The 15,688-nt window shown below is 45.8% G+C and overlaps 1 protein-coding gene across 1 annotated transcript in view; it reads left to right on the plus strand.

The window, feature by feature from the left end:
• The first annotated feature begins 1,174 nt into the window (after positions 1–1,174).
• Positions 1,175–15,688, plus strand: part of LOC307246838 (peroxisomal acyl-coenzyme A oxidase 3-like) — a 63,013-nt gene continuing 48,499 nt past the window's right edge. The window contains exons 1-6 of the mRNA XM_080022868.1: positions 1,175–1,246; positions 3,810–4,007; positions 4,189–4,286; positions 4,427–4,562; positions 5,266–5,340; positions 5,811–5,900. Coding sequence (XP_079878994.1) covers positions 3,840–4,007; positions 4,189–4,286; positions 4,427–4,562; positions 5,266–5,340; positions 5,811–5,900 — 567 coding nt within the window. The 5' untranslated portion in view covers positions 1,175–1,246; positions 3,810–3,839. The remainder of the gene's footprint in view (positions 1,247–3,809; positions 4,008–4,188; positions 4,287–4,426; positions 4,563–5,265; positions 5,341–5,810; positions 5,901–15,688) is intronic.

Genomic DNA, 15,688 nt, shown 5'->3' on the forward strand with positions numbered 1-15,688 from the left:
CAGAGTATCTTAGCCAACTTTAACTCTCTGAGCGTCAACTCAACCCTTGATCAGGTATTCACTTCGTCCCCAATGGACTATATATGCAGTGTTCCTTCCATTAAACAGCTTACAATTGTACCTGACTTTCAAGGATGACTTTGACCGTGGGCTCAGGAAAGTTTGTGGTCAGCTGTTCCTCTGTCTGTATCGCCGCCCGGCTTTCGTTCATTCCTGTCCGCTTGATCCGTGTTTGATTTCTTCTGCTGATGTTGCCTTGATGCCGTCGATAATACTGTACATTTTCGTTGACAATTGTATGCGACTCCAAAACGAACTGAATAAGCCGCTGAGAGGCGATGATAAGGGGCCTATTGTCCGACGCGCTTCTAAACAAACAAATGTCGATGCGCTGAATCCAACGAATGCGTTTAAGGGTGTTTATTAAATCAACATAAGGAAACTTAAATAAACGGTGCCTTTAACTCGTAATACAGCGATCAAAACAAATAAACGAAATCAAACTAAAGCGGTCAAGGAAAGTGTGGGTTCCCCAAACACCCCCTCTCACTCTGATTCTCAGCAGGAGATCAGCTGGTGCCTTTTAAAGTGACGCCCATATGCCTGTCAATCATTCATCCCACACCCGTGATAGTAAACTCATTCATTGACCAAATAAAACCCAAAACATAATCATAATAACTCATAATAAATTCATATACAATAAACCTGATAATAATAAATCAATTAATAGCAAACCAATTCATGGCTCCTACACATTCTCTTTTATTATGTTTCATTATGTTTTTATACAATATTTGTTATTTACAAATATATTTTTCTTATTTAAAAACACGGGGTTTGGGGCTGGAACGGATTAATGGACTTTCAATTAATTTCCATGGGGAAAATTGATTTGCTGTACGAGCAGATTGAATTACGAGCTCTGTCACGGAACGAATTAAACTCGTAAGTCAAGGTACCACCGTGTAGCTTTTTGCTGTCATACGTTTCACCGCCACAACAACCCCGTCGCGTAGTGAAGAGCGTGGGCCCGTGTTCTCCCCTTCGGCCCCGCTGGTGTCTTCGCAGAACACCAACGCGTTCCGGGGAGTGAGACGCCTGATCCCGGGTAGCTCGGCCGAGTTTGTCCCCGTCGGTTTCGCCGATCTCCAGCAAAACGTGAGTCGTATCCCGACGCACTTTGACCAATTCAGCCGCAGCGTCAGAAGAACCGGGCGGGAAGTATTGACACGTATCACGGAAGGTTTTAAATTATTTATCTATTTATTTATTTAGAGAGCTATTCTTAAAGATGTGCAAACACAGGTCATTCCAAAATGTCGTTGTTACTAAACAATTATATGAAAGAAAGTGATGAATCAATGTTTCGACACTATTGATACAAAAAAAACCCTTCAAGAACTATTGGAAAATTTGGATGGAATTGAATTTACAGGGTAAACATTTTGAAGTGGACTTGTGCTTTATGTGAAATGCAACACTTATAATGTAGCAATCATGCCTTTCTCCAGGATAAGTCCTCAATATGTGTTCTCCAGGTAAATGTACCTTTTGGGGTTATTTTATTAATATTTTAAAAAAATTGGTGTACATGTTTATTATTACATTTTCTGTCAGATATTTCACATCCATCTAGCTGTAATTAGGGTGAGGTTGGAATTTGGCCAAGATGAGAGGGAGTTTATTTGGTAAGTTATTACATTTCAAAAGAAAATGAAGGCCACTGGCGAAAACAAATTTTATTTATCTCCTTTGCGGTTTGCTCGGGCAAACAGGTTTTGTTTAAACAAAGAGCTAAATGTGTAAACAAAACCTGTTTGCCCGGTTTTGTTTACATGTTTCACTCTTAATAATTACCTCATTACCTCATTACAAAACATGTAAACAATACCGGGTAAACAAAACGAGAGGCCTTTCTGCCGGAGAAGAAGTGTACTGGTACCCATCTTCAAGAATAAGGGAGATGTACAGAGCTGTAGTAACTACAGGGGAATAAAGTTGACCAGCCACAGCATGAAGCTATGGGAAAGGGTAGTGGAGGCTAGGTTAAGAGGAGAGGTGGGGATCAGCGAGCAGTATGGTTTCATGCCAGGAAAGAGTACTACAGTTGCAATGTTTGCTATAAGAATACTGATGGAAAAATAGAGGGAAGGCCAGAGGGAGTTGCACTGCGTCTTTGTAGATTTATAGAACGCATATGATTGGGTGCTGAGAGAGGAAGTGTGGTATTGCATGAGGAAGTCAGGGTGGCAGAGAAGTACGTTAGAGTGGTACAGGATATGTATGAGGGCAGTCAGACAGTAGTAAGGTGCGCAGTAGGCGTGATGAAGGCATTCAAAGTGGAGGTGGGATTGCATCAAGGATCAGCTCTGAACCCTTTTCTGTTTGCAATGGTGATGGACAGGTTAACAGATGAAATCAGGCAGGAGTCTCTGTGGACTATGATGTTCGCGGATGACATTATGATCTGTAGTGAAAGTAGGGAGCAGGTTGAGGAGAGCTTGCAGAAGTGGAGGCATGCATTAGAGAGAAGAGGAATGAATGAGAGTACATGTAGGGTGGAGTGGGTGGAGAAGAGTGTCCAGAGTGATCTGTGACAGAAGGTTCCAGCAAGAGTGAAAGGGAAGGTCTAAATGACGGTAGTGAGACCAGCTATGTTGTACGGTTTAGAGGCGGTGGGACTGACAGTAAGACAGGTGGCTGGACTGGAGGTGGCAGACTTGAGGATGTTGAGATTTTCATTGGGAGTGACAAGGATGGACAGGATTAAGAATGAGTACATTAGAGGGACAGCACAGGTTGTACAGTTTGGTGGAAAAGTGAGAGAGGCCAGATTGAGATGGTTTGGACACATACAGTATGTAGGGCAGATGAGAGTTACATTGAGAGAAGGATGCTGAGGATGGAGCTGACAGGTAAGAGGAAAAGAGGAAGGGCAAAGAGAAGGTTTATGGATGTGGTGAGGAAGGACATGCAGGCGGTTGGTGTAAGGGAGGAAGATGCACAGAACAGAAGGTATTGGAGGCAGATGATCCGCTGTGGCGTCCCCTAATGGGAGCAGCCGAAAGAGAAAGAAGATCCATGTATCATTCGACAATTTCATATCCGATTTAGAATCCAAAATCAGACGTTATTGATTTTTTTCCGCATGGAAGACCATGAAATGTTTGTGAGACGAGTGTAGAGATGCTCCGTGGAGAGCACAGTGGTGAACCTCCATGCTCCCCACCCGGCCTTGAGCCGCTCCCCACTGCTGAAGGACCAGTGCGCGCACCGGGTGGTGTACAGTTGCACATGCTGCCGGTGCTCCATGCTGGTTCTCCCGTAGTTTTGGGTCGTTAATGAACGATCTGTTTCTTTTGAACGGCTCAAAACACTTTTGTTTCAAGTTTTACAGTTTAATGTCACTGTTTGTTTCTACTGTGTTGTTCCCAATCACACTGGCATCATGACACGCCCCTTTTCCAACGGTTAGGTATGTCTCTCAAAACTGTGTGTAATATATAAATCCACATATGCCAGTTCGTTCACAACTTCAAATTGGATTCTTAAATACCAATTTGAAAGCTGTAAATATTAGGAAGATATTCACAAATGTTTTTCACTTATTTATAAATTAATTGAATGTGTTCGTGGACCTTTTATTTTTATTTGGAGAATTTGTTTGTGTATTTACAGATCCGTTTTATAGTGTAATGTGAGTTTTTTTGTGTAATGTGTGGTGGTCTACCATATGGCAAGAATGCTGGTTTATTAATTGTACTTTAATTAAGATGATACAAAGAGCTGTTTTTTTTGTCTTGCAGAATAAGTGCCTTGGAATCCAATAAGCCATCATGAGCATTCCTAGCCACACCCCAGTGAACCCAGATGAAACTAAAAAGAAAGACGACCTTGTGCCTGACCTTCCCAGCGGGCCCCTCGACACTTACAGACAAAAAGCATCTTTTAATTGGAAGGATATGGTCTTATTCCTCGAGGGAGAGGACCAGCTGCTGTTCAAGGTAGCCATAATACTAACTTTCAAATAACCTGTTTACCCGCGCTTATTTTAGTGTGTGTGTGAGATCTAATAATAGAATACAGAATACAAATAATTAATAATAAAAGAATGGCGTTAAGTGTAGTGAAGTAGGTACGGTAGTGGACAAACTTGCGTGTCTTGGTGTTCCCACATGGCTGCAGCAACGTGTATTCACAGCCCTGGAGAATGATCCACTTTTTGCCCGTCAACCTGGAGAAGACCTACTCCTGGAGCAAACCAGAGAACTCACTTTCCTGAGGTAACTGCAGAAGCAAACAGCCCTCAAGTGTTTATATTTAACAAATCTTATTCACAAATATTATTTTAACAACTTGTGATCTTTTCATTTGCATAAAATATTTTTTTATAATTTTTAACTTTTATATGAATTATTCACAGGGTCAAACAGCTATTCCGTTACAACTTTGTAAGTCGCGATGAAGCCATGATGAACCCGTGGAAGACTGTTGCCCTCATGAATTGTCTGGGAATGTATGACTGGTCTTTGACCAACAAGTCCTTCCTCAGCCTTGGGGTAAGAGTTTCTGGAACAGGATGCACAGGATGTGTCTGTGTCTTGGTTTGAGAATCACTCAGAGGAACAGCGCTGAAAGTTTGACTAGGACTTAAAATATTCCTACCTCAGCATAGGAATATTCACAGGTCTGAGCTGCAAAATTGAAATATTGATGGCATCTTGTATTTTTTATTTGTTTATTTTGCTTTTATTTTTTTAGAACATATGCATGCTGCGCCGATGGGGCAGTGATCTTAAAAACGTGACACCTACAGTTCAACGCAGCAATGCAAAAATATGTGTTATGTAATAATATGCTTGTTGTAATGGGCATGAACCATCACTGATGCAAAATTACATCTTCCATGTCTACCCCAAAATGTAAAGTTACAAGAACTTTTGTTTCTGCAGAATTGGAACTTGATCTTGGTAGGTGGGGTAATCACTTCCCATGCAAGATGGTCACAAAAATCATTCCATCGCTATTCTAATGTGACTTTTAATAAGTTGATAATTGTCAAGCTTTCCCAACACATCTCTGCTGACTCGGAATGTATGTGCTCGTCTGTGACCTAACGCCATCTGTGGGAAACTTCTCACCGCTGAGGATAATTCTGTGCTCTTTTTTTGTCACATGCCAATTTTGATCAAAATATATTTTCCAAGTCACTTCCTAGTCTGTGAACAAGTTTGCATTTCATGCCTTTTGTTTTTTGTTTAGATGTTTAGTCAAATGGTCGCCGTGTCAGGGTCAGAGAGACAGAGCAAGTTGTTGCAGGACGTTGAGGATATGAAGGTAAGTCTTCATCACAACATCCCACTGCTACCTGGTGTGTCTGACTAATCCCTCAGTGTGAGGTAGAGTGGGACTCATTTATTTTTACTTTGCTTGCTTAATTACATTACATTTAGCAGACGCTTTTATCCAAAGCGACTCACAATTATTCAAACACCGACAGACGCAGCCATCAGGAGCTAAGTGTCTTGCTCAAGGACACTACAGCATGCTAGCAGGAGGAGCCTGGGATCGAACCAGCAACCTTTAGATTACTAGACAACCAGCTCTACCTTCCTTAATGTATTAATATTTTGATTTTATTGGATACTCTGTTTTTTTTTTCGTAGACAGCACGTCCATCATTGTACTTGAAACCTCGAGCACAGTTACCATGACAACCTATGTCCTATTTCGACATTTTGCCAAAATCAACCAAGTGAACAAACTTCCCTTACAATTGCCCCACAAGTTTTTGTTTTTTTCTTAAGATATTCGGAAGCTTTGCATTGACGGAGCTGAGCCATGGCAGCAACACCAGGGCCATGAGGACAACTGCCACCTATGACCCCAGCACCCAGGTGAGTTGAACGAATAGGACCCACATGGGGGCTGGTGCGCACTGTCCCATACAAGTAAAAACACAATTCCTAGCATGTGTGTGAAAATGTTCTGCCTTTGCGTGCAGAAAAGGTAGTTATGAAAAGCCTGTGCTGAAGTAAAGACGCGTGTGTACCAGCCAGATTTGTTCTTTCCCATGTGTGTAAGTTGATAAATCCCAATAAATCTAAATGTGACAGCCGTGTGTCTTCAGTTAATTACTATCAAAGTAAGAACAAATTCAAATGACAATATGTAGATGAATCCTGATTTTCTTTTCTCAAACGTGCGTGACACTGGGGCACTTGTTCGTGAATGAGGCCCATTCTAATTGCATCTTTGAGCTCAAATGTTTCATTGTCAGTATAACATACCTCAGCCCTGGAGAATAAGCCTGAAAATGTTGGTTCCCATCATTTATAACTATTGTTCTTAAAGCCGCAGTGTTAGGAATTTAGAGGCATCTAGCGGTGAGGTTGCAAATCTCAACCAACTGAATACCCCTCCCCATGGAGGTGCAACAGAGATCGTGGCTGAAAAAATTCTCGAAAAACGCGACAGGCCCTCTCTAGAGCCAGTGTTTGGTTTGTCCGTTTTGGGTTACCGTAGAAGAAACATGACGGCCTCCATGAAGCTTACTTACGCCCTGTGCAGTCATTCTAAGGTCAGGTAGTAGAGGGGGCCGTGTAGTAATCGGAAGATTGACGGTTGGATCCCCGGCTCCTGATGTGTCCTTGAGCCAAACACTTAACCCCTTAACTGCTCTCCGGGCGCCATATTCAATTCGTTGAATCGAATCTAATTATACACTAATTAAAACATTGTTATGAATATAATATTATTTTCTGCCAATTCTGTTCTGTAAATTCTGCAGACTGCACTTTTTTTTTTTCTCGGTAGTAGAAGAAGGATCTTTATTCGTCATATGACACACCGCACATATAACACATGATAACACATGCATTTACACACACTTTTTTTTTGGGTGGTGGCCAGTGAAATGTGGCCTGTGCATTTCTCCCATCCTGGCTTGTCCTTCCTCCGGGGGGGTTCCTTCAGTTCACAGTTGAAAGCATGAAACAAATGCAACATTTTGTTCAATAAAAAAACCCTAACCGTAAAAACAGACTGGGAATACAAGTTGTCTTCCATCAGCGAGCAGATGATGTCATTGAAACACCACAGTTTGATAAAAACATCTGGACTCTTCATCAGTTTGTGAAAAGTTAAATCAATTGAGACTGTCGCTCTGACTAATGCAACAAACACTTTTTTAAAAATACCTTATTTTCCTCTCAGTTTGTTTCTTCTTGTGATGTAAATTGCCTTTGCTTCTCTTAGTAAAAAGTTTAACAGTCGCCATTTCTCTGCGTTGGTTTTGTAATATTTTACCCCAAGAATAAAAGCATTTTTTGACCACTCGTCTTTAAAGAGATTAGAAGTGAGATTAACAGTGAAAAATTGACTCTGGCAGCTTACAAAAGGGACATTCATTTTTGACCATGTGATTAAAAACAGAAACAAAACTATTTACTGCTATTCACTGCGACAAACGCTCACATACGCCGCTTGCTCACGCCACGCGAGAGAGCGAGAGAGCGAGAGAGAGAGAGAGCGAAGGAGAGAGAGAGAGAGAGAGAGAGAGGGGGGGGGGAGAGAGGGAGAGAGAGATTTTTAAAGCATCTTTATTTTAACATTTTCTCTAGTTCACAGTTACAGACAATACAACAAACACACTTGGTTCACTAACAGAGCCCTACACGTTAAAAACAGACTGGAAGCACAGGTCGTCCTCCACCAGGGAACAGATGGCGTCATTAAAACACCACAGCTTGATGAAGACGTCCAGACTCTTCATCAGGCTGTGAAAGTTAAAATCAATCAAGACTCTTGCCCTGACCAACGCTACAAACACTCTTCCTAAACCACTTTCCTTTCCCCCCAGTTTGTTCCTCCTCGTGAGGTAGATGGCCATCTTCGCTTCCCCTACTAGAAAATGAAGCAGTCGCCATTTCTCTGCGTTGGCCCTGTAGTATCTCACCCCAAAAATAAAAACGTTTCTGGACCACTCCTCCTTAAAGAGCTTAAAACTTTCCTTTAAAAGACTAAAAAGCTCTAAAAGTCTGTCTCACTCTGCAAAACAGTGAAACACGGACTCTGGCAGTTTGCAGAATGGACATTCATTTGCTACCGTGAGATTAAAAACAGAAACAAAGCTATTGACCGCTATGGCTCCATGTAGGACTCTCCATTGGAGGTCCCCCGTCCTTTTCTTGGAGGGAGCTTTGTAAAAACTCCTCCAACATGGCTCCTCCTGTCCCCCCATCTGGAGCTGTCCTCTCCAGACAGTGTCCTGCCGCCCCTCCAGTCCCTTCCTATTTAAAACAACCACACACTCTTTGTAAAAAGCCTTCCCGCTGGCTGCGTGCAGGTCCAGTCCTGTACAAAGTGCCTTGTGCAGCGGCTTCCTCCGGGTTCGGCTCCTCCGCGCCTTCGCCGTGCTCCTTCAGCAGGGCCAGCTCCTCCTCCGTGAGCCTCTCCCTCCACCTCTTGAGCACCAGGTGTACGATCCTGGTGGACCTCACCCCCAGCCGCTCCGCCATGGCCTCGCCGTCCTGCAGGTCGCTCCCCGCCGCCGCCACCACCTGCCTCAGGGTCAGGACCCCCGCCTCCCTCAGGATACTCCTCAGTCCTGGAGTGGCCCCGTCCTGCACATCCAGCCTGGCTCCTCTGATCACCGGCTCCTCCAGGAGCCAGTGGAGGGAATCTGCGGCCTCCCTTTTCCTGTTCTTAAAAAACCCCCAAGCTTTAAAAAGCTCCTGATAAAACCGGGGTAAGCTCGACGTGTTTAGAAGACTCGTGTCCATTAAAAACAACGAGCGGTCAAGTCCCATCCTCCCAGTCCTCTTTAAGACCAAGCCCGCCACGTCCTTCCAAACGTTAAAGTACCCCGTTAAAAACTTCTGCACAAACTGTAACCTAAAAGTTGCCACCCTGCTTCTGATGTCCACCACACTGTGCCCCCCTTTCTCTTTAGGCAGAAAGACCTTTTCCTTCCTGACCCAGTGGAAATTCCGCCCCCAAAAGAAATCCATCAGCTCGGCCTGTATCTTCCTTAATAGCAGGTCTGGTGGTTGGACGCAGGCCACTCTGTGCCACAGCTGTGAGGCCACCAGGTTGTAAATGATGAGCGTCCTGCCCCTGTAGGACAGCTGTGGCAGTGCCCACCTCCATTTTCTTAGCTTGCCCTGTATCTTTCCTAAAAGTCCTTCCCAATTCTTCCCCACCATACTTTCACTCCCTAAAAACACTCCCAAATACTTAAAACCATCCCTTCGCCACCGTAAGCCTCCTGGCAGTTTTAAAAGTCCCCCCCTCCATCCGCCCACAGCCAGCGCTTCGCTTTTGCCCCAGTTGACTTTCGCTGCTGATAGCAGCCCAAAGTCCCTGACGATCCCCTCCAGTTTGCTGATTTCATCCTGTTTCTTTATTAAAACAATGACGTTGTCCGCGTAGGCTGATAAAATGTGACTTCTCTCAAGACCGTTTAAAAACACACCCTCGATGTTCGTCCTTAATTGACACAGCAATGGTTCTATGGCCAGAGAGCACAACATCCCTGAGCGGGAGCAGCCCTGTGTCACCCCTCTACGCACTTTAAAAGGGCCACTCAGCCCTCCATTAATCTTCAGTACACTCTCGATGTCCTGGTACAAAACCTGGATCATGGCTATCAGACCAGGGCTGAGGCCGAAATCCTCCAGAGTTTTCCAGAGGTAAGGGTGCTCAACCCGGTCAAACGCCTTTTCCTGGTCTAGCGAAATGAGTCCAGTTTCAATGCCCAAAGAACTAGAGACGTCCAAAATATCCCGAATTAAGGACACATTGTCCAGAATAGACCTACCAGGCACACAGTACGTTTGGTCCTGATGGACTACCAGGTCCATCACCTCCCTCAGCCTGTTGGCCAGCGCCCTCGACAGGATTTTGTAGTCCGTGCACAGAAGGGACACAGGACGCCAGTTCTTTATCTCCTGCAGGTCTCCTTTCTTGGGTAGGAGAGTGATGAATGCCCTCCTGCAGCTGACTGGCAATAACTTATTTTTAAAAACTTCATTAAAAACCATTAAAAGGTCCTCCCGCAACTCCTCCCAGAACTCCTTGTAAAACTCCGCAGGAATCCCGTCGATGCCGGGGGCCTTACCCCCCTTCATGCTCTGCAGGGCCGTGGAAAGATCCTGCAGGGTCAGAGGTTCCCCCAGCACCGCACTGACGTCTTCTGGGACCCTGGGCAGATTCCCACAAAAGGAGTAAAACAGTTCTTTTTGCTCCTCGTACTCACTTCTGTACAGTTCTGTGTAAAAGTCCACGGCTCTCGTCCGGATCTCCTCCGGCCTCCTGAGCTCCTGTCCTGTGTCTGATCTCAGGGCGTGGATGAACCTGCTCTGCCCGTTCCTCTTCTCCAGGCTAAAAAAGAAGCTAGATGGTGCGTCCATCAGTGCTGCGCTCTGGAAGCGAGAGCGGACCAGCGCCCCCTGCGCCTTGGTGCCTAGTAGGTCTGCGAGAGCAGCTCTTTTAGACTTGAGATCCTTAATATGATCTCGATTTCCAGTGGGTTCCACTACACCCTGTAACTCCACAATGTCAGTCTCCAGATCCCTCATAGATCTGGTGATGTCCCGTGTGACATTGAGAGTGTACTGTCGACAGAGCTGCTCTATCTCCCTCTTCCCATAGTCCCACCACAGTCTTAAGGAAATAAAGTCCTGCTTTCTGTTTCTAAAACCTTCCCAAAAAAACCTAAAAGCATCCTTGAAGTTGGAGTCACATAGTAGGGTGGTGTTAAAATGCCAATATGCGCTTTTCGGCTTTACATTAGCGATAAAAACACGGCAAACAACCGGGGAGTGATCGGTAAAACCAACAGGCACCATTCTACATTCCTTAAAAATGTTAAAATGGTGCTTAAAACAGTAAAACCGGTCTTGTCTGGCCAACGATAAAAAGGTGCCTCTGCAGTGCACCCAGGTGTACTCTCTTTCATCCCCGTTGGTTCTCCTCCACACGTCCGTTAGCTCGTTCTGATTTGAGAGCAGCCTCATCGCGTTCTGCGATGCTCTGTGAGGCTCACAGTGGTTCCTGTCTAAAAGGTCGTTCTCGGTGCAGTTAAAGTCTCCTCCTAAAAACAAAAACTCCCCTGAACGAACTTTGCCTAAAACCCCATTTAAAACTTGCAAAAAAGTGACTCTGTGTGGTCCTGTGGTGGGAGCGTACACATTTACAAAGACAAGCTTATAATGCTCAAATGCTGCCCTCACCACCATCAGTCTGCCCTCCACCACCTCCTCCACCTCAAAGGATGCTGGGGCAAAGCTCTTAGAAAAGAGAAGAGCCACCCCCCCGCTGGTGGTGCTCTTGTGGCTTAGCACCACCAACCCCCCCCACTCCCTCTTCCAGTCAGCCTCATTGCCAGAGTCACTGTGGGTCTCCTGCACCAACAGCACATTCAGCCTCTTCTGCTCCATCAGCTCATACAGCAGAGACCTCTTAGCTGCGTCTCTAGCCCCGTTCGCATTCAGCGTGCTGATGTTAAAATCACTCATTGTAACGGAAAAGGGATTCAGCCCGAACAGCGGCACCCGCCTCCACCTCCTCTCCATCCTCTCTGTTGTTCAGCTCCTTCCTGATCTTTTGCACTATTTTCTTGAGCCTGTACACCTCCTGGTCCGTGAACCCTCCTCTCCCCTTACCCCTCATCTGTTGCTGGGCTGCGTTTGCCAGCAACTCCTTATCTGAGAAGAAGTCCTCCACTTTTATCCCTTTCACGTTCTTCGTTCTGTGCAAAAACGCTTTTATTTTGCCCACACTGTAGCTCTTTTTGCCCTTTTTCTTCTTGACGCCTAGAAAAACTTGCCCCTCACTGTCTGCAGCAGAGTCCTCCTCCATCCAGGACTCTGATTCCGAGCCTCCCTGCTCCACCCCCTGACTTGCCTTCCCCTGGCTTGCTGTCCCTCTTTTCGCCTGAGAGTCTCCCCCCATTTTGTTTGACTTCCTTTTGAGGCGAGGGACTCTCAACCGATCGTCCTCATCCCCCATCTCAAAGTCACTTCCTTCCAGTGCCTCCTCCTCCCTAGCTACGTCACCTGCACTCCTTTGACTTTGTTCTGTAGCTTCCTTTCCTTCACCAGTCCCCTCCTGTCCCCCCCGCACCCACCTGCCTGTCTTCGGACCCTCCTCCTTCCCCTCCTGTCCTCCCACCCTTACCTGCCTGCTTTCCAGACCCTCGCCTGCCTCCCCTGGTGTTTCCACGCTCACCTGGCTGCACTGTCTACCTCCACCCGTTCCCTCCTGCGGCTCCACATTCCCTTGTCCCCCCCCCCCCCTTTTTTCCCCTGACCCTCACCTGCCCCCTCCTGTGCCCCCACCTCCACCTGTCTTTCCCCTGCCTCCTTCTGGCCCTCACCTGCCTCTCCCTGTGCCCCCACCTTCACCTGCTTTTCCCCTCTTTCCTTCTGGCCCTCCCCCGCCTCCTCCTGTGCCCCCTTCTTCGCCTGTTTTCCCCCCTCTTGACCCCCCCCTGCCCCCTCCTGTGCCCCCACCTTCGCCTGCTTTTCCCCTTCCTGACCCTCACCTGCCCCCTCCTGTGCTCCCTCCTTGTCCTGTCCACCCTTCTGCACCTCACTTGTCTCGCCGTCTGCCTTCTTCCCTGGGCATGCCCTGACCTGGTGTCCCTCCCCACTGCACCCAAAGCACTTGGTGGTGTCAGTATTGACAAACACCACGGAGTCAAACTCGTCTGCCCTGATTTTAAAAGCTACGTTCAGCTCCGCAGCCCTGTTGTTTAACACCATCAGGACGTGCCTCCTGTGCGACACCACATGCTTAAGCAGCGGCGACTTGCACCCCGACGGGACTTTTTTAACTGGCAACGCCACCTTCCCGTGCCTCGCCAGTTCCCTAGTGAGGGTCTCGTTCTTAATAAACGGCGGAACATTCGCCAGGTTCACCCTCCTCGCCGGTGTGGAGAGAGGCAGGACGGGAACAAACATTTGGTTCACCGTGACGCCGCTCGCCACCACCGCGTTCACCTTGTCCACACTATCCAGGAAGATGACCACCGCGCTGTTCATCCGCGCTGCGGACACAACGCTGCTGTAGCCGACAGCCTTCCCCATTGCCAGGCTGCAGTCCTCCACCGAGACCGAGGAAGACACGGGCAACTTAATGCCGTGCTTCCTCGTTAGCTTGGTGAGGTCCGACATGGTTGCGGACCTGCACCACCACCACCACCACTCCCCACCCGCTGTGCGCACACCCTACAACCAATAGAAAACAAAAAACTAACACCGTCACCAACAAATAATTATAAACATACAATTGATAGAAAAGTTAGAGAGAAATCACTCTCTACCAAACGCTCGCACGCTCCGCTCGCTCACGCCTCCAATCACTCAGAGAGAGAGAGAGAGAGAGAGAGAGAGAGAGAGAATTGGGGGGTCTGACCCTGCTAATGAAGACTTGGAAGCGGTAAAGATTGGGAGGTTGAAAATATTTATCCTGTCATTACATGTAATCGTAAATATTACAATATATTTCCATATTTATGCCTGAAAGAATCTTGTAGTACGATTTCAGACACCCATATAGTGTACCATACCATTACGCTGAGCATGCGTATTGACTGAATGATTGCACAGGTGAGATGGAGAAAGGACGCAGCGCGCACGCCGCACTATTGTACACAGTGTACAATACCGACTGGTCAGAGAGCTGGTCGTAAGTCCGAACAGTCGTTAAACAGGTAGGTCGTTAAGTGAAGAGTACCTGTGCTCACTTAAAAATGCGCAAGAATACATAAGTAACACCATAGTTTTGTGATAGAACTTTCACCTCAGTGATTTTGTTTCGCCAATAGTCCTTAATTTGAAATATTGGATCCGGCACCTCAGCACAAGCCGCAAGCTCCGCCCTGCCCGGCCTTAAATGCACCCCCCCCCACCATGTGAATTATGGGAATACCTGTTTCTCCAAACAAAACAAATAGTGTGTTTTTATTTGAAATTATTATTTTTTATTTCCTAATTAAAAGAAACAAAAAAAAAGCTGTGTGTCCCCTGCCATCTTCTAATTACCTTACTCCTCACCTGCAGATGGTACCAGAACCACACCCACTACCATTAACTGCCTTTAGGGAAGTTCCATTACTCATTTTTAATTCAAATTGCATAAGTGAACTCATTTGGTTGTGAGAGCCACCGTTTAACACACAAGAAGAAGAAGAGAACTCTGAATATGGTTTCTCCCAAGAATCCTTAAAGGCAGGTTCTTCAAGAACCCTCAATGGCTATTCTTCCGAGAACCCTTAAAGGCAGGTTCTTCAAGAACCCTCAGAAGGGATTTCCTCAAGAACCCTTAAAGACAGGATCTTTGTAGAGCTCGTAAAGGAACTTGACCTGGAAACTGTTTCCTCTATCGCCCTTGATGCAGTTTTCTTCCATGACCTCCAGTGTATGAGGGTTTCCCCCTTGAACCTGCTTTGGTTTAAGGGGTAAAGCTATTTTCAGAGCCCTAGAGCCAGGGGTTTTCTTGGAAGCCTTTTGGTTTTTCAAAGGTTGCTCCAACAACATTTATGAACTCTTCTGTGGTTGAACAATTCTTCCGCAAGCCCTCAGAAGGGTTCCATCTGGAAATATTCTACATTAAAGGGATTTGTCCTCAAAGCCACAATAAGGGTCACTTGTGAAGATGCACGTTGAGATTCTTGCCGCTGCGACGCCGCGCACCCAGCGCGCACGCCGCATTATTGTACGCAGCGCACAATACAGACTGGTCGGAGAGCTGGTCGTAAGTCGGTTTAACGGTTGTTAAACAGGTAGGTCGGTACAGGGTACAAGGTACAGGATTACCTGTAATATAATAGGCAGATTAAAGATTCATCTAGTTGTGGTTTTCTTTCAAGCCACTGGCACACCACATTGCATATCCACATTTTGTAACCCAACCCTCTCTCTATAAGGGTCAAGACAAGACAGGAACAGGAACTCTTTTTCAAAAACACAGAAATTAATGAAGGTTACTGGTCAAAAATCCCACCATTTATCAAAGAAATTGATAAAGACCTCTTAGTGCAAGTTACGCTAAGTGTTTTCAGTTGTTTGTAAGATCCATGGTTGAAGGCAGCAACTATGCTCAATTGGCTTCCAAAAAATAACAAAAGAACCTTATATCTTATATTATCTCATATCCCAAAAACAGTTTGTGGGTGCAAAGGGTTCTAGATGAAACCTTTTTCCTTTTTATGTAAAACAACTCTTGAAGGATTTTTTTCGTGGGGGGGGGGCACAGTTCAGGCAACGGACGCCAGCAAACACCAAAGAGAACAAATAGATTCAGTGTTTTGCAGTCTTGGACCAAATATCAAATGGTTGTTGGCATGGTGTAAAATCACATTTTGTATAATTTTCTATTGAATATAGTGACAATGGTGTCTGCAGACACATCGCAGTATTTCTGGCCTAGAATTATCAGGTCATACATAACGTACTTTGGTGCATACCAGATACCCTACATGTAAGAGTGTCTTTGCACAAAAAGTTAGGATCCACCGCAAGCATCACATTAACGTTGACTTGCCCACTGTCATAAAAGGTGATTTAAAAACTCCCCTGATGGATTCTCCTGACAATGACTTACCTGTAACTTTTAACCGAGCTCCCTTTCAAACTCTGGAACGAATGACGGGAGAACTATACCACCTGAGAAACTTAAA

This window comes from Zeus faber (assembly GCF_960531495.2).
Source record: "Zeus faber genome assembly, chromosome: 22".
Classification (NCBI taxonomy): Eukaryota; Metazoa; Chordata; class Actinopteri; order Zeiformes; family Zeidae; genus Zeus; species Zeus faber.